This window comes from Jaculus jaculus, chromosome 9 (assembly GCF_020740685.1).
Source record: "Jaculus jaculus isolate mJacJac1 chromosome 9, mJacJac1.mat.Y.cur, whole genome shotgun sequence".
NCBI classification, from domain to species: Eukaryota; Metazoa; Chordata; class Mammalia; order Rodentia; family Dipodidae; genus Jaculus; species Jaculus jaculus.
In genome coordinates this window covers 114,537,527-114,555,210 of record NC_059110.1, presented here as the reverse complement: position 1 = coordinate 114,555,210, position 17,684 = coordinate 114,537,527, and the positions used below count along the sequence as shown (strand labels likewise).

General features: G+C 49.4%; 1 protein-coding gene across 4 annotated transcripts in view; it reads left to right on the top strand.

The window, feature by feature from the left end:
- Positions 1–16,625, top strand: part of Stat3 (signal transducer and activator of transcription 3) — a 58,820-nt gene extending 42,195 nt beyond the window's left edge. The window contains exons 12-24 of one of the 4 annotated variants that reach the window (XM_045158269.1): positions 2,114–2,143; positions 2,231–2,324; positions 2,416–2,463; positions 4,107–4,190; positions 5,085–5,183; positions 5,301–5,436; positions 7,285–7,337; positions 7,508–7,602; positions 7,705–7,844; positions 8,259–8,468; positions 12,279–12,321; positions 12,658–12,720; positions 14,644–16,625. In XM_045158269.1, the coding sequence (XP_045014204.1) occupies positions 2,114–2,143; positions 2,231–2,324; positions 2,416–2,463; positions 4,107–4,190; positions 5,085–5,183; positions 5,301–5,436; positions 7,285–7,337; positions 7,508–7,602; positions 7,705–7,844; positions 8,259–8,468; positions 12,279–12,321; positions 12,658–12,682 (1,057 nt within the window). In that variant the 3' untranslated portion in view covers positions 12,683–12,720; positions 14,644–16,625. Of the gene's footprint in view, positions 1–2,113; positions 2,144–2,230; positions 2,325–2,415; positions 2,464–4,106; positions 4,191–5,084; positions 5,184–5,300; positions 5,437–7,284; positions 7,338–7,507; positions 7,603–7,704; positions 7,845–8,258; positions 8,472–12,278; positions 12,322–12,607; positions 12,721–14,643 lie in introns of all 4 variants that reach the window. The other 3 variants (XM_004655365.2, XM_004655367.2, XM_004655363.2) reach the window with 3 other exon arrangements.
- Positions 16,626–17,684: the final 1,059 nt, after the last annotated feature.

The window sequence follows — 17,684 nt, the reverse complement described above, 5'->3', positions numbered from 1 at the left end:
AAACTTTTGAGCCAGTTGTGGTGGCACATGCCTTTAATCCCAGCACTCAGCAGTTAGGGTCTGGCTGTAGCCCAGGCTGACCTGGAATTCACTATGTAGTCTCAGGGTGGCCTTGAACTCATGGTGATCCTCCTACCTCTGCCTTTCAAATGCTGAGATTAAAGGCGTGCACCACCACATGCACGCTCGGCCCTAAAATATTTTTTTAAAGACAAAGATTGGGGCTGGAGAAATGGCGTAGTGGTTAAGGTGCTTGCCTGCAAAGCAAAGGACCACAATTTGATTCCCCAGATGCATGTAAGCCAGATGCATGAGGTGGTACATGCATCTGGAGTTTGTTTGCAGTGGTTGAAGGCCCTGGTGTGCCCATTCTCTCTCTCTATCTACCTTCTCTCTCTCTCTCAAATAAATAATAAAAATATGTTTTTAAAAGACAAAGATTGAGAAATATGGCAGCATAAAAATTGGCATGTTCAAGCACATGGAGCTGATATTAATCATGCTAGGGACAGTACCTGCAGTGACCTTACTGGAGGCACTTGTCATTGCTGGTAACAGCAAGCCTTTATAGAAAACTCAGTGTGGCTTAAATAGTAAGGAAATTTACAACCCAGAATAACTGGAAATGCAGAGTTGGGGCAAGTTCTTGCTGTTGGTGAGATCAGTGACTCACAGTTGTCCTTAAGGGGCCAGGATCTTGTGTGTCTTCTTTGCCATCATAATTATCACTGGCACACCTGGGTTCCTTTTTAGGCCACATGACTGCTGGTAACAGTTTAAGGCCATATGTTTTCTCATTCACGTTAGGTGAAGCTACGGAATATAAGAGCAGCTGAGTTGGGCTTGATGGCTCACACCTATAATCTTAGCACTTAGAGGCAGAAGGATCGCTGTGAGTTCAAGGCCACCCTGAGACTACAGAGTGAATTCCAGGACAGCCTGGGCTAGAGTGAGACCCTACCTTGAAAAACCAATAAATAAATAAATACATTTTAAAAAAAATTTATTAGAGAGACGAAGGAAGGGAGAGAGGAAGGGAGGGAGGGGAGGAAGGAAGGAGCAGAGAGAGAATTGGCACACCAGGGCCTCCAGCCACTGTGAATGAACTCCAGATGCACGCATTACCTTGTGCATGTGGTTTATGTAGGTCCTGGGGAATCAAACCTTGGTCCTTTGGCTTTGTAGGTAAGCGCCTTAACTGTTAAGCCCACATAAGTAAATATACAGAGCGGCTTAGGGTAGAATTCTCTCCCTCTATTCTGATTGAGATATGTCCTCACCCCAGACTTGCTCTTTGGGGATGGGCCTGTAGGGGCGCTGCTCCTGAGCACAAGGCGGTTAGGGTGGTACTGTGGGGTAGACACCCAGCTGTGTATGCTGTGTATGCATTAGATGGAGTGTGTCTGTGTGTCTGTGCGACATGGCATGCTTAGTGTATGCACATGCACAGAGCCGTGTGGAGGCCAGGAGAGGGTATCAGTGTCTTCCCCCATCACTCCTTTCCACTGACAGTCTTTTACTGAACCTGTTGCTCCAATTTTTTTTGTTGTTGTTGTTTGTTTGTTAGACTGGCTGATCAGGAATCTTTCTTCCCATATCTGTCTCCACCCCTCACCAGTGAGGTTAGCCGTGCCCAGCCTCTTACTTAGGTGCTGGGGAATCAAACTCAGGTGCTCAATGTTTGTGCAGCAAGCACCCACTGAGCCATCTCCTCAGTCTCTGTGTACAGGGTTTTATGTTTCACCGCTAAAATGTAAGTGAGTAAGTTTGAAGAATTTCCTGGGAGCAGTGGGAAACATAGCACAACGTAGTCAAAGCAGGCTCTTCGAAGGAACCTGGTTTTTTTTTAATTAATTATTTATTTATTTGAGAGTGACAGACACAGAGAGAAAGACAGATAGAGGGAGGGAGAGAGAATGGGCGCACCAGGGCTTCCAGCCTCTGCAAACGAACTCCAGACGCGTGCGCCCCCTTGTGCATCTGGCTAACGTGGGACCTGGGGAACCGAGCCTCGAACCAGGGTCCTTAGGCTTCACAGGCAAGCGCTTAACCGCTAAGCCATCTCTCCAGCCCGAAGGAACCTGTTTTATAACCACCTCCTGTGTTTTTACAGAGACTCCGGCGATGTCGCAGCTCTCAGAGGGTAAGTTCAGCCTCCATTTGTTGTTTAACCCCGCTGGACACTCTGGCCACTCCACAGTCATGTGCTTGGTTCTCTCCTGTGATTCAGATCCCGGAAGTTTAATATTCTGGGCACAAACACAAAAGTGATGAACATGGAAGAGTCCAACAATGGCAGCCTCTCTGCAGAATTTAAGCACTTGGTAGGTGAGAGGAGTTTGCACCCAGGGCATGGGGCAGAGGGAGGGTTTGGGACAGCCTCATATGACAAAATGCTTTTTCCTTCCCTTCTAGACACTGAGGGAGCAAAGGTGTGGGAACGGAGGTCGCGCCAACTGTGATGTAAGTTCTGTTGGGGATGAAAACCAGTTGGGAGTGTTTTCTTTGAGGGAGAGAGGGAGAGAGAGGGAGAGAGAGCGAGCTCTCTTATAAGCCCAGAATTAGAGACTTCAACTTGTTATTTCAGCTGTTGGCATTCAGAAAAAGTGCCTGGGCCAGCGTGACATGTGCAGAAGTCTCAGATGCCTTGGAGTTCTGTGGCTTGGATCAATTCCCTGAGTCAGGTTGCTGGCTGCCTGTTCAGAAGTGGAAAGTCCCTTGCTGAGTTTTTTACCCACACCCATTTGGTAGAAAAGAAGTTTCCACCTTGCCTGGGGCTTCCCAAAGTCCCCTGTCACCATCTGCCAGCTGGCTCCATTTTCAGTGTCTTGTTTTCCTCACAGAGATGGGGGTAGAGGGTGTAAATATAACAAATCCGAGTTAGTTAAAAAAAATAAATCCCAAGCTGGGCATGGTGGCGCACGCCTTTAATCCCAGCACTCGGGAGACAGAGGTAGGAGGATCGCTGTGAGGCCACCCTGAGACTCCATAGTGACTTCCAAAAACAAACAAACAAATAATAATAAAAATAAAATAAAATAATAAGTAATAAATAAGTAAATAAAAATAAATCCCACTACTCAGGGGTTGAAGCAAGAGGGTCATATGTATGAAGTCCTCAGGGTGTGCACATGCACACACAAGAATTGGAATTGGATTGTATTTTTGGGAAAAAATGCATGGATAACTTTTGTTCCGGGTTGATCTGTACTCTTGGTGGAGTGAAGGTTGTTTTGGCCCCTTCAGAAAACAGTTTGGCATCATACACGTGAACATAGCCCCGCAAGCCCCCTGTCTCAGTCCCAGAATTTTTAACAGTAAGGAAACCTTCACGGAGGTGTGCCAGGAGCCAGGCCCCAAATCACCGCAGCCAGGTTGCAACTGTGCACACAGCCCCAGTGCCCAGCAGTGCCTCCGTGGAGCAGACACTGTGGCTCTGAGGGAATGAATCAGTTGGAGCTGCACGGGACCGCAGGGATCCATTTCACACTGAGTGCAGAGTGAGTGGCAAGAGACCACCACAGGGAGCGCGACTGCAGCCGTGTGACATCGCACGACCAGAAGTGCGGCTGCTGAGAAAACGAGGCCTGCAGGGGGTAGAGAGAGAAGCTAGGGACTGACACAGCCCAGAGGCAGCAGTGCCCGAGAGGAGGGAAAGGCACCTGTAGGCTTTGAATAGAAGCTTGTCCTCAAACTGGCTGGTGACACTGGGCTTGTAGCTCAGTGGCAGAGTGTGCCCAGCCTGTGTGAGACCCCGAGTTTGCTCCCCAGCATGGATCGTGGGAGTGAGGGAAGGAAAGAAGCCCAAATCAGTGTAATTAAGCGAGTAAACTGGATAGTGTGTTCAGTGTTCTGTTATTCTTTGTGCCTTACACATTTCACAAATAACCTCTCAGCTCTGTGTGATACGATAACGAACACTGAGTATAAGATCAGGCCAAGGATCGTGGCACCAGAGGGGTTTTGTGTTGAAGAGCACGTGGTCAGAGTTACGTCCCTGGCAATTTCTCCATGGCCATCTCCGTAGTGTAGTGAGGCTGTGGTATGTCACTTGCCTTGGGTGCCACTGTGAGCTGTTCTCTGAGGAAGTGTCCTTATTATCGTAGGCCTCCTTGATTGTGACCGAGGAGCTGCACCTCATCACCTTTGAGACTGAAGTGTACCACCAGGGCCTCAAGATAGACCTGGAGGTGAGTGCTGCCCCACCTGGGCGACAGGCCAGAAATGTCTAGTGGGATTTTTGCTAGAGGAGGAGGGATGACAGCTTCACTAGGCACTGTATTTTTCATGGGAGTGGGGGAGCAAAACCTTGATATACCCTCTGAGAATACAGTGATGCTTGAGTAGCTTGATAAGAAAGCCTATTTATTTATTTATTATTTATTTATTTTTAAGCAGGCTAGCCCAGGCTGACCTGGAGCTCAGTCTCTAGTCCAGGCTGGTCTTGAGCTCATGACGATCCTCCTACCTCAGCCTCCTGAGTGCTGGAATTAAAGGTGTGTGCCACCATGCCCAGCTATTTTTAATATTTGTATACGTATAAATATTTTTATGAAGTTTGGGCAAAAGTCTTAGCAACCATACTCTCAGCAGGCAGAAAACTATGGCATGTGCACTGTTTTCCTGGCCTTCTCAATATTTCAGTTAAGGCAGACATGGAAAAGCAGGAATCCTAGACCTCAGTTCTTGGGAATATGCAGATTCTTTGAATCTTGGAGAATGTCTTCCAGCTGTTATTCATTGAGGTGTCAGGGGCCATGAGTCTGCTGGGAATTGATAAGTCAGTGGCATGTTCAGACAGAGCTCCAGTCCTAAGGCCAGATTCAGCATGTGTTGAGCTGCCTCAGTCACCCTCCTGTCTAGAGGTAGTAGCAGGTGTGTTGAAGCACAGCATGCTGTTTGATTTCAAACTCTGAGAGGTCTAGGTGAAGAGATTTTCCTGTTTTGTTTTTCGAGGTAGGGTCTCACTCTAGCCCAGGCTGACCTGTAGTCTGAGAGTGGCCTTGAACTCGCAAAGTGAAAAGATTTTAGAAGTTGTGAAAGCCTTACTTAACTCCTTTTCTACTTAACCCCATACTCCACAGACTCACTCCTTGCCAGTTGTGGTGATCTCCAATATCTGCCAGATGCCCAATGCCTGGGCATCAATCCTGTGGTATAACATGCTGACCAACAACCCCAAGGTAAGTGCCCCATCCGCTCTGAAATCCCTGAGCCTATTTCTCCTGTGGTTTCTCAGAACCAGGTCCAAGGTATCAGCAACCTCCAACTTGTGTGAGCCAATGTGTTCTTTCCAATAGAATGTGAACTTCTTCACCAAGCCCCCAATTGGAACCTGGGATCAAGTGGCTGAGGTGCTGAGCTGGCAGTTCTCCTCCACCACGAAGCGAGGGCTGAGCATCGAACAGCTGACCACACTGGCGGAGAAGCTCTTAGGTTCGCTAACCCTCCTCCTCACCCTCCTCAGACAGGGAGGCGGGCCTTTGGGGCTGCTCCGTCAGACAGTGTTTCCCAGCATCTATCTGGAACAGGGTACCATGCCAGACCTGGGAGTCAGGATGCATAAGGAGTTTGCATCCTGGTGGTCATTTCTATGAGGGGGAGGCAGAGTTCGCTTCTCTTGGGTACCTTCCAAGGCACTATGCTGTAACCTGTGCAGGCATTTTAAGTGTGTTAGAAGATAGAGCTGAACATTTGGCATTCCTTGCCCATTTAAGAAAACCTAGCCAGGGGCTGGAGAGATGGCTTAGCATGCCTAAGGACCCAGGTTTGATTCTCCAGGTCCCACATAAGCCAGATGCACATGGTGGTACATGCATCTGGAATTCGTTTGCAGTGGCTGGAGGCCCTGGCATGCCCATTCTCTCTCTCTCCCTCTCCTTCTCTCTAATAAATAAATAAATAAAAATATTTGAAAAAAGAACACCTAACCAGGTTTGGTAGTGCACACCTTTAATCACAGCACTCAGGAGGCTCGAGGTAGGAGGATCACTGTGAGCTTTTTGGCCATCCTGAGACTACATAGTGAATTCCAGGTCACCCTGGATTAAAGCAAGAAGACCCTGCCTCAAAACACCCCCCCCCCAAAAAAAAGAAAGAAAAAATCTAGGCCAGTTTAAAATTTTTCTCCCCTTAGGGGTGGGGGCTAGGGAGTAGGTCGGGGGGGGGGGGAATGGCTCGGCGGCTAGCGGGATTCATTTGCAGCAGCAAAAGGCCCTGGTGTGTCCACACTCCTTTGCAAATGACTAGTAAATATTTTCTGGGGCTGCAGAGATGGCACATCATTTAAAGGTGCTTGCTTGCAAAGCCTGATAGCCCCAATTCGATTCCCTAGTATCCACATAAAGCCAGATGCACGAAGTGGGACAAGCATCTGGAGATTGTTTGCAGTGGCAAGATGCCCTGGTGTGCCAGTTCTCTTGTTCTCTCCCCTGCTTCTCTCTGTTTGCAAATAGTAAAAATATATTTTTTTTAATTTAATTTATTAGTTTTCAGTAAATACAGGCAGTTTGGTACCATTATTTAGGCTCATCTGTGATCTACCCCCTCCCATTAGACCCTCCTTGTTATTGAAAATGGGTCGTGCATTGTGGAGTTAGCCCCCAGTTATTAGTATGATAAATGTCTCTGCAAATCATGACCCAACATGTGACTCTGACATTCTTTCCGCCCCCTCTTCCGCAAGATTTCCCTGAGCCATGTTGGGTTCATTTTTGGTCTGCTTCAGTGCTGAGGTGTTGGGGGCCTCTGAGGCTCTGGCTCTCTGATTTGGTAGGAGTTGATTTTTCTCTGCATTGATCTCCTTCCCCTTTGTGCTGGTATCCAGTTCACAGGAAAACATCACCCTTGCTTATTTCGCCAGTTGTCCTTAGTTTCAGTTGGGCCCCTTCTGAGGTATGTTGGGGCAGCTCTCTCCTTAGGATCTGCATCTATCTTTTTTTCCCTCGTTGTTTGTAGTGCAGCTAGGCGGTCGCCATCTTGACCGGAACCGCTAGTAAAAATATTTTTAAAAATTAACCTGGATTAAGAGTAGTTTTGTCTTCAGCTGCCACCCGCTCTCAGCTTGTGTGGTGATGCAGGTCCCCGGATGGCCACACAAGAGCTGGTGGTTGACTAAGAAGACTCAGGGCAGAGGGAGGACAGATGACGGGGTCCGGTGGGAGGTATGCCCATGCACACACAGTAGGGCACCCTGTAATTACATGGAAGCGCGCATACGGGTCACACGTGTGCATTCTGTTTGAGCTGAGGCTGAAATGTTTCTGCTTTGTTCTTTTCCTTCAGGACCTGGTGTGAACTACTCAGGCTGTCAGATCACCTGGGCTAAATTTTGCAAAGTAAGTGACCTTGGTGAGCCCTTGTGGTTGGGAGTGCTCACCTGCAGGTTGGTCTTGGAGGATCTGCCTGAGGGTTGAGGGGCCTAATGGCGTTAGCAGCACACTGAGCCCAGGAAGGAAAGAGCTGGGATGGTGGTGGACTTGGCTTTCCCGTTTCTCTTTTTTTCCAGGAAAACATGGCTGGCAAGGGCTTCTCCTTTTGGGTCTGGCTGGACAATATCATTGACCTTGTGAAAAAGTACATCCTGGCCCTTTGGAATGAAGGGTAGGTTGTGGCACAGAGTGAGCCTAGCATGACCAAGCCAGTGTCTCAGCAAGCCAGTGATGGGGACCCTCTGAGCCCAGCCTGGCCCTCTCTTGGTTCCAGGTACATCATGGGCTTCATCAGCAAGGAGCGGGAGAGGGCCATCCTGAGCACCAAGCCCCCAGGCACCTTCCTGCTGAGATTCAGCGAGAGCAGCAAAGAAGGAGGGGTCACTTTCACTTGGGTGGAGAAGGACATCAGTGGTAAGGCTGCCCACTTGCCCCACCTGGTGGCCAGTGCTGGCCCCGCATCTTGGCTGCTTCTGGTTCCAGACACGGCTGTCTCCTAGGGTCAGGGAGGGCCCAGGCCACACTAGCCAGGGCTCATACTTGCAGACAGCTGAGTGACTGACTTTCTCAGCCCAAGGGTTGGCTTTCCCCATCTCCTGTCTTACCCACTGTGACACATCTGAGACAAACATATCTCCTTGGACCTGGCTGTGCTATCAGAAATTAAAAAAAAAAAAAAGCCAGCCTGACCATTTCCACAGTGCCATGCTGTTGGGCAGGGCAGGGCATTCAAGAGCTGGTTCCACCGAGGAAAGAGGCATTGGGCGGTTTTCTCTGAGATTTCCTGGCTTTGGCTCCATTATCATTCCTTCCCATGTCCCATGACAGGCAAGACCCAGATCCAGTCAGTGGAACCATATACCAAGCAGCAGCTAAACAACATGTCATTTGCTGAAATCATCATGGGATATAAGATCATGGATGCCACCAACATCTTGGTGTCTCCGCTGGTTTATCTCTACCCTGACATTCCTAAGGAGGAGGCTTTTGGGAAGTATTGTCGGCCGGAGAGCCAGGAGCACCCTGAAGCCGACCCAGGTAGTTGTTGATTTTCCATGTTCTGCCCCTTCATTCTTGGGAAAGTCAGAAGCTTCAGGGGCGTTGGAGAAGAGACAGGGATGGCTGAATATCATGGTGGTGGTTATTTCTCCTTTTGGAAAGAAATGGGAGGCCAGGCGTGGTGGAACATGCCTTTAGTCCCAGCACTCAGGAGGCAGGTAGGAGGATCGCTGTGAGTGTGAGGCCAGCCTGGGCTAGAACAAGACTGTACCTCAAAAAACTAAAACACACACAAAGAAGCCGAGGTGGGGGGGGGCTGGAGAGATGGCTTAGTGGTTAAAGCACTTGCCTGCAAAGTCAAAGAACCTTGGTTCGATTCCCCCAAGACCCCCGTAAGCCAGATGCACAAGGTAGCACATGCATCTGTAGTTCATTTGCAGTGGCTGGAAGCCCTCACGTGCCCATTCTCTCTCTCTCTCTGTCTCTCTGCCTCTTTCCTTCTCTCAAATAAAAAAATAAAATATTAAAAAGAAAGAAGCCGATCATGGTGGCTCACGCCTTTAATCCCAACATTTGGGAGGCAGTGGTAGGAGGATTGCTGTGAGTTTGGGGCCACCCTGAGACTAGTGACTTCCAGGTCAGCCTGGGCTAGAGCGAGACCCTACTTCAAAAAACCAAAAAAAAAGGAAAGAAATGGGCACTTGGGAGTAACTGATGGCACTCGAGAAAAAGGCAGCATCAGTCACCATTGCCTGCCTCCTCACAGGGAATATGTGAGTGTGGTGACGGAAATAGTAGATGGCACACACTCACGTACACACACGCATATCCCCTAGAATGCTAAGAGGAGAAAGGCAGGGCTTCTCTGGTGCTTCTTACGTTCTTACATAGTGGATTCCAGAAAGCTTGAGACTCACACTGAAGTCCAGCATGCCCCCCCCGCCCCCCGTCATGAACCATGCCAGTGAGGTGGGCTGAACAAAGGCGTTCTGGAGGCCATGGTTGGTGGTGGTATCACAGCCCAGGTTATAGCAGAGTAGGGCATGTCCAGTTTGCAGATGTCAAAAACTGGAGGAGAGGTAGGAATGGTATTTAAAACCTGTAACTCCAGAAAATACTTTGTTAGGCCTGTCATCTCTGGGGCTGTCCCCATGGGGAGGGGTCAAGGCCCTCTGCTCTGTACCCACCCAGCACTTGCTGCTCGGTGTCTCTGTCCTCTCCACATCCTGATGGGGAGTCTGACTTGCCTGTCCGCGTGACTTTTCTTGATCATTATGCTGATGGTGGGCTCTTTTAAAGTGTTTTGTGAGGTTGGCCTCCTTCCCCTGGCTGCCTTTTACAAAATGCTTTTTTGGGGGGGGGGCTAGAGAGATGGCTTAGCAGTTAAGTGCTTGTCTGTGAAGCCTAAGGACCCTGGTTCGAGGCTCGATTCCCCAGGAATCATGTTAGCTAGATGCGCAAGGGGGAGCATGCGTCTGGAGTTCCTGTACGGTGGCTGGAGGCACTTGTGCGCGCGCTCTCTCTCTCTCTGCCTCTTTCTCTCTGTGTCACTCTTAAATAAATGAACAAAAAAAATTTAAAACATGCTTTTTTTGTCTACGTGCATAACCCCACCAGGACCCTCCTTCCCTGTCCTGCATAGGAACTGCCTATGGGGAGTTCACTGCAGCCCCTTTCTTCTTCCCTTTGTTCTGGTTTTGAGTTCTCATACTGTGGAAGAGTTCAGCTCTCACTTCCTGTCTGCCCTTATCTCTCCTTCCACCTTGTGCTTCAGTTGGGAGATCTGTTTATCAGCCCCTGTCACACTAGCCTTTGTTTCTTCAAAGAGGACGTTGAGACTGGTTTTGCTTTCAAGATGTGGCTCTTCCTCCATCACTGTCCTTCATGGGCTGTTGGGAGAAAATCCTCAAGGACAAGACAGTAATCATGAGAAAGGAACCAAGGACCTGAGGGATTTGCCTTTCTGGGGAGGGCTGAGGAGGATGAGTATGCTCTGGGGCTTGTGGTGAGCTCAGAGGGACTCTTGAGGGAGGTGGGCCTGCAAGCTTCCCCTCTGCTTCTTCTGAAAGAGCATTAGTGCGTGGACACCCCGCAGATCGAGCCTCTCCCCAGGACTCTTCCTTCCCTACCATAATTCCACAGGTGTCTGCTCTTGTGGGTTGGTGGAGGGATTCCAGGTGACTCATAAATTAGGTCAAGTTCACTTACAACCCCTACAGAGCCATGGAGGAGTTGGCTGTTTCTGTCTTGCTTTAGTTCTTAAGAGCAACACTTCCGGGCTGGAGAGATGGCTTAGCGGTTAAGCGCTTGCCTGTGAAGCCTAAGGACCCCGGTTCGAGGCTCGGTTCCCCAGGTCCCACGTTAGCCAGATGCACAAGGGGGCGCACGCGTCTGGAGTTCGTTTGCAGTGGCTGGAAGCCCTGGCGCGCCCATTCTCTCTCTTTCCCTCCATCTGTCTTTCTCTCTATGTCTGTCACTCTCAAATAAATAAATAAAAAATGAACAAAAAAAAAAAAAAAAAGAGCAACCCTTTATCATGGGCCCAAGCTGTTTTTCTCAGCTCCCTTGACCACTGGAGAATGAAACCTTGTCTGTCTAGGGGTGGCCGTTCCTGTCAGGTCTGGAATAAAGCAGTTGGATTTATAAGACACCAGTACCCTGACTTAGTAGTTCCATTGGGTCCTGAGCTGAGTTAATCCATTTCTTGGCCAAAAATTAACCTGGAGAGTCCTCTGTGCCGCTTCTCAACACCTTCTTCTAGACTGTGGTTGTGCACCCTGCTCCCTGTATCTCTGGAAGCCCTGGCGTTGTCTACGTTTCTCTCTGCCCACCCATCCTGCTCCAGACCTGCATGGTTTATTCTCAAGACCTGCATCCTGCTGCATGGTTTATTCTCAAGGTTCTGTGCCAGCATCCCCAGGGCTCCTTGACTTCTTGGTATAAGCATGTACTGTCTAAAATTCTCACACTTCTCATTTACACAAGTACTATAAATGATACAGATTGTGGGCAATTGGCACCTCCTTCTCGCTCCTTATCTCATGAATGAGGGGTGTGAGAGGTGGGCTTGTGTCCACTGTCCTGGAGTCGGATCGGATCACCTACTCTACCTCACATTTATTTGATGTATTATCTAACTGGGGAGTTATGCCCTCATCTAAATGTAGAGGCAGCTCAGTGCTAGTCAGAATAGAAGGGGCTCTGGAGCCTCAGCATTAGCATCCTTATCCCCCCACCTTTTATTTTATTTTAGTTTTTGGTATTTCAAGGTAGGGTCTCACTCTAGCCCAGGCTGACCTGGAATTCACTATGTAGTCTCCAGCTGGCCTTGAACTCACAGCAGTCTGCTTACCTCTGCTTCCTGAGTGCTAGGATTAAGGGCATGTGCCACCATGCCCGGCTTTCATCTTCATGCCCTTTTAAAAGGAGTCAGTCCCATTGGCATGTGGGCAGGTCATTTTGGCATTCACCGTCCCTGCAGACAGACATGTTACTAGAGATGTGACCAGGCCAGAATAGGAGCCGTGTACCTCATGGGGGTGGGTAACTGTTTGTATGAGGCGGAGAAGCTGGCACACAAGTTAGCAGGTGGGGCAGGGGTGGGTGTGCCACAGTCTCTGCAGCTAAGGACAGCTTTGTGGAGAGGATTAAACTTCAAACTGCAAGTGCCTGGACGTCAGGTAGCACATGACGAAAGGGGATGACCTGAAGGGGCAGGTAGAGGTTTCCAGATGACCTCTGTGTAAGGATGGAGTGAGTTTCAGATCCATCCCGGTGAGGCAGATGGCTTCCTCCTGCCCTGTTCTCATTGTAGCTCACCGTTAGTAAGCCCCGGTTTCTTCTCTGCAGGTGCTGCCCCATACCTGAAGACCAAGTTCATCTGTGTAACACCGTAAGTGGCTTCCCTTCCCAGGTTTGCATTCATTTCTAATGTCCTCAGTTATACCCCAGGAACGGGGGGGACACTGGTGAGAGTTACCCTGTGAAGGGTTGGAAGCTCTTGGGCTGTGTTTAGTGCTCAGAGTGACCTTGTGTGTTTAAAAGCTTGAGTTTTTATTTTTCTGTTGGAGACCAGAGTTTGATGGCTGTGTGTGTGTGTTTTGTTCTTTTTTTTTCCCCCTCCATTGTGTCTTGTCAACCTGGCCCTTTCCCCTCCTGCCGCTCCCCCTTTCCTACAGAACGACCTGCAGCAATACCATTGACCTGCCGATGTCCCCCCGCACTTTAGATTCATTGATGCAGTTTGGAAATAATGGTGAAGGCGCTGAACCCTCGGCAGGAGGGCAGTTTGGTGAGTTCTGGATGCTCAGGCCGTGTCCCTAGGAGGCAGGTGGTCATCTTTGTGTGGTGCTTAAATGTACAAAGCCAGAGCGGTCACGGTCACTAGCATTGGTAGGAGCCGCCTTTAGATCTGTGCTCTCAAGCAAAAACTAGAGCATACCCACACGCATAAGCATAAGCTTTTCAGTAGCTCCGCTAAAAACAGCAAAAAGAAACAAGCAGTGTGGCAAATAGAAGGATCTTTAAAAAGAGAAGGGGACTGGAGAGAAGAGCTTAGCAGTTAAGGCGCTTGCCCTGCAAAACCTAAGGACCCAGGTTCAATTCCCTAGTACTCATGTACACCAGATGCAAAAGGTGGCACATGTGAGTTCATTTGCAGTGGCTAGAGACTTTGGCTCACCCATTCTCTCTCTGCCTTCTCCCATCCCTAAAAAATATATAATAATTAATATATATTAATAATAGAGAGAGGGCTGAAGAAATGGCTTAGTGGTTAAGGCACTTGCTGGCAAAGTGCAAGGGCCATGTTCCACTCTCCAGATCCCATGTAAGCCAGATGCATAAAGATGAGGCAAACGCAAGGTTGCACATGCCCACTAGGTGGCACAAGTGTCTGGAGTTCAATTGCGGTTCAATTGCTGGGGCCCTGGTGCATCAATTCTCTCTCCCTTCCTCCCTTCCTTTCTCTTACCCTAAAATAAAATTTAAAAATAAATAAATAAATAAAAAAGGCAGAAACAATGGCTTAGCAGCTAAGGTACTTGCCTGCAAAGCCTAAGGACCCTGGTTCAATTTCCCAGTACACACATAAGCCAGATGTACAAGGTGGCACATGTGTTGGTAGTTCATTCCTTTGCAGTGGCTAGAGGCCTTCGTGTGCCCATTCTGTCAGCCTTTTTCATAAATAATTTTAACAAAAATGAGAAACAAGGGCAGAGGAGATGGCTCAGTGATGCTTGCTTACAAAGTTGTTGGCCTGAGTTCAATTTCCCAGTGCCCTTTTAAAACCAGGTAGACAATGTGGCATATGGGCCTGGAGTTCATTTGCATTGGTAAGTGGCCTTGGTGTGCCTGTACTCTCTCTCTTTTTGCTCTTTCTCTCTCACTAGTAAATAAGTAAGCAAGCTGGATGTGGTGGCATACTTTTTTAATCCCAGCACTTGGATGCTGAGGTAGGAGGATCATGAGTTTAAGGCTAGACCCTGCTTCAAAAAGAATCCCCACAAGGGCTGGAGAGATGGCTTAGCGGTTAAGCGCTTGCCTGTGAAGCTTAAGGACCCCGGTTCAAGGCTCGGTTCCCCAGGTCCCACATTAGCCAGATGCACAAGGGGGCGCACGCGTCTGGAGTTCGTTTGCAGAGGCTGGAAGCCCTGGCACGCCCATTCTCTCTCTCTCCCTCTATCTGTCTTTCTCTCTGTGTCTGTCGCTCTCAAATAAAAAATAAAATTAAATTTAAAAAAAAAAAAAAAAAGAATCCCCACAAGAGGGGAATAGAAACAAATGAAGCTAATTCCTTATTTAACCTAATAAATCCAGTACTGTCATTTCATCATTTAAGGAAAAATCATTGAGTTATTTTTCCATCTCCCCCTTTTTCCTCCCATACTATATCTTTGAATTGCAGTGAGCTTTTGACAATTACAGCACACCTTAATTTGGACTAGTCTCATTTTGGGACTCAGTAGTCACATATGGCTAAGGCTGTTGTACACAGACCAGCCTTAGATATTCTTGACATGTGCAGAACTAGGGCTTGAGCTAAGGTAGGGTGGGGCCTGTAGAGGTGGGGATGCCTGACTTTTCAGACCATGCTTTGTTGGAGGGGCAGAAACTGACTAGCCCTGGGGGCCCAGCCCTGTCTCCTGACGGGCGGGAGCTGTGCCCTGCCAGCCGCAGGGCCAGGGAGTTGAACTAGCGCTCTCTGTCTCTGCAGAGTCCCTCACGTTCGACATGGAGCTGACCTCGGAGTGTGCTACCTCCCCCATGTGAGGAGCTGAGAACGGAAGCCGCAGAGAAGGAGCTGAGGCGCCTGCTCGTGTTCCACCCCTTCAGCAGCCAAACCCCAGAACATCTGAAACTCCTAACTTTGTGGTTCCAGATTTTTTTTTAATCTCGTTCTTATGCTATCTTTGAGCAATCTGGGCACTTTTTTTCAAAATAGACAAATGAGTGAATGTGGGTGATGTGCTTTTGTGCAAAGAAGAAAGTATTCTCTGAGCCCATGATGGGACTTGCGAGCGAGCGGAGGCCGGAGGGAGAAAAAGGAAACGTCTGTGTTCTCTTGTTCCCCTGCCCTCCTTTCTCTGCCGTCTGCTGTTTGTTGTTAGACAAGTGCCTCCTGGTGCCTGCAGCATCCTTCTGCCCATGTCTGTGAGCTGATGCCTCAGGCTGCTGGAAGCTCTGGGCTTCTGGCATTGCACTTTGAAACTTGCTAACATCCAAATAGAGGATAGGACTAGCTAAGCCCCTAGGCTTCTTTTTAAATTAAAATAACAATGATGATAATAATTAAAGGGCAAAACACACGGTAACTGCATAGCCTTTCTGTATGCAAGAGAACTCAGTTAACACCTCTTTGGTGCTTTAAGCATTCAGCTGTCTTCAGGCTGATAATTTATATAGATCTGAAAGGGCTTCAGGTCAGACCCTTACAAGACATCTAAAGCTGTGGTTTGGCCTCTCTGGTTTGAACCTAGACATCCCAGGCTCTTTTTGTAAACAGTTTTATTTGTCCTGGAGTGTACTGGTCTGCTGGAGGGCAAGGCTGGACACTGAAAACCTTTGCTCCCTTTCTCCTGGACTCTGGCCCCTGTTTCGGGACCGGCTTGTCCTGTGGGTGCCTTACTGGGCCTAGGATCAACCTGGCTTCCTTTCCCACCTGCCCCTGCTAATGGTATGTCTCCTTCCCATGCCAAAGGGGCTCCTGTCCTGTTTACTTTTAGAAATCTTGGTCTTGAGACCTCCTGTGAGGAGAGGGAAGGGTTTTCAGCTTGAATGGGCCTCAGACCGCAGGGTCTCGGTGAAGTGTGTCACGAGCTCAGGGAGTAGGACATTTGTGATTGGTAGAGGCATCTGCAGTCCTCCTTCACTTGCCAGTGTAGAATCTCCAGGCTGCCCGTCCTGTGAGAGGTGCACTCCCAGCCTCTCCGGAGTGACTTTCTGCTCCCGCTGGGGATGTAGGAGAGGCAGAACAAGCAGAGTGTCTGCTCCTGGTCCGGCCTTCATGTCACCCGCCTGCTTCAGCCATTCAGCTCACCTGCACACTTGCCAGTGGGCCAGGCAGGTCTCCTTTCACCCCGAGGCATGGCTGGGTTTGATGACTCAAGACCATCTTCACCAAGAGTGTCTGTGGAATTCTGTTTGCTCCTCCCATATTAGCTTGAGTCTGAGTTAAGGGACAAGGGCCACCGTGAGACACTTGTTGCTTTGAGGTGGTTATTGGACCTCCCCTTTCTCCACAACACTTGATTATACAGTAAGCTGAACTCATACACTGAAAGGGTATTTAGAAAGGTGAACCTTGGGCTTACCATTGGGTTTGAACCTAGGAATCTGGCATCAAGGGCTTGGGCTTCTCTGCAGCAGGTGTTGTAAAGTTCATGGCTTTAAGAAGTCTGTGGGTCTGGGTTTAACCCATAGTAGCAGCAGTTCTGAGGGGAGCTTTCTCTGCAGGGTCCCAGAGCTCTCGGAACCTTCCTGCTTGGCGCCCCTGCCCCTGCCCGTAGCCCAGCCGTGCCTGTAGCTTGCTTAGCCTCTCAGTGCGGTGGCTTGTACACTGCTGTCCTGGCCACTGCATTCAAATTTCAGTGTATACTTCCTAGTGTAAAAATTTATATTATTGTGGGATTTTTTTTTTTTTTGTATATTGCTGTATCTACTTTAACTTCCAGAAATAAAAGTTATATAGGAACAGTCTGATAGTGTGGCAGTGGCTGTCTTGTTTGGTGGAGGTTCCCTCCGCTCTGCTTAGGAGGAGGCTTCCAGAAAGACCGAGCTGGGATCTGAGCATGAGTGTCAGGGGGAGGTGCCTCTGGGGCTGAGGTTCCATTGGCTTCTAATTTTTGAGATGATGTAGTCCCCCTGCCAATTTACATCAGCTGCCAGCCTCCAGGTGAGAGCAAGGGGTCACAGTTCAGTGACATGAAAGTGTCAGAGTGGCCTCCCCCCTCCCAGAGCTGCTGCATCTGGTCTGGAGTCAGATAAGCTGTGGAATTGGGGGTAGGGTGAGGTGTAGATCCCAGTCCCCAGGCCGTTCCTTCCACAGTTGGCCCATTATCACTTTCCAGTTCACTCAGTGGGGACAACTGGCCACACTGCACTGACTGGTCTGCTGAGGGCAGTCAGTAAGATAACTGAGGGAAAGGCCGCCAGCGCAGCGCTGGGCCTCAGCATCCCCCCCCCCCCCCAGTACCTTGGAGCCCAGCCCAACCCCAGCAAAGATCCTTGAGAGCAGAGCTTGAGCGGGGCGGGCACATTAGATACCATTGCTCCCCTGCCGAGATGGAAGTGGAGATTAGTGTTTTGAGTGTGGCTGGCTGAGGCGGTGGCAGAGCCTGCTTCCCTCCGCCTCCACCGCCCCCACCAGTGTGCCCTGGGCCCCTGCACCTTCCAGGGGCAGGCAGCAAATTCCTGCACCACCCCCTCCATACACACACCTACCTCACTTTGAACTCTGAAGTAACCCACACACCACAGTTACTTTTTCCGCAGTCCAAAGGAGTACATGCTACAGAGTCCAAGGCCTCACGTCCAGGCCCAAGGCTGTCCACAGCTGGGACCAGGGAAAAAGCTGGTTCTCTCTGCCCTGGCCAGCTTCTCTCACAGTCTCAGGCCGTAGCGGCAGTTGGATGGTGCCACCTGCTGGTCTTTGGGAAGAGACCAGAGGAGCATTGACGTCCAGGCTCTTGATTGCACCTGGTCCCAGGAGGATTGACGGTCTCTTAAGTCCTGGCCCTCAGTGGTTGCTCATTAGTG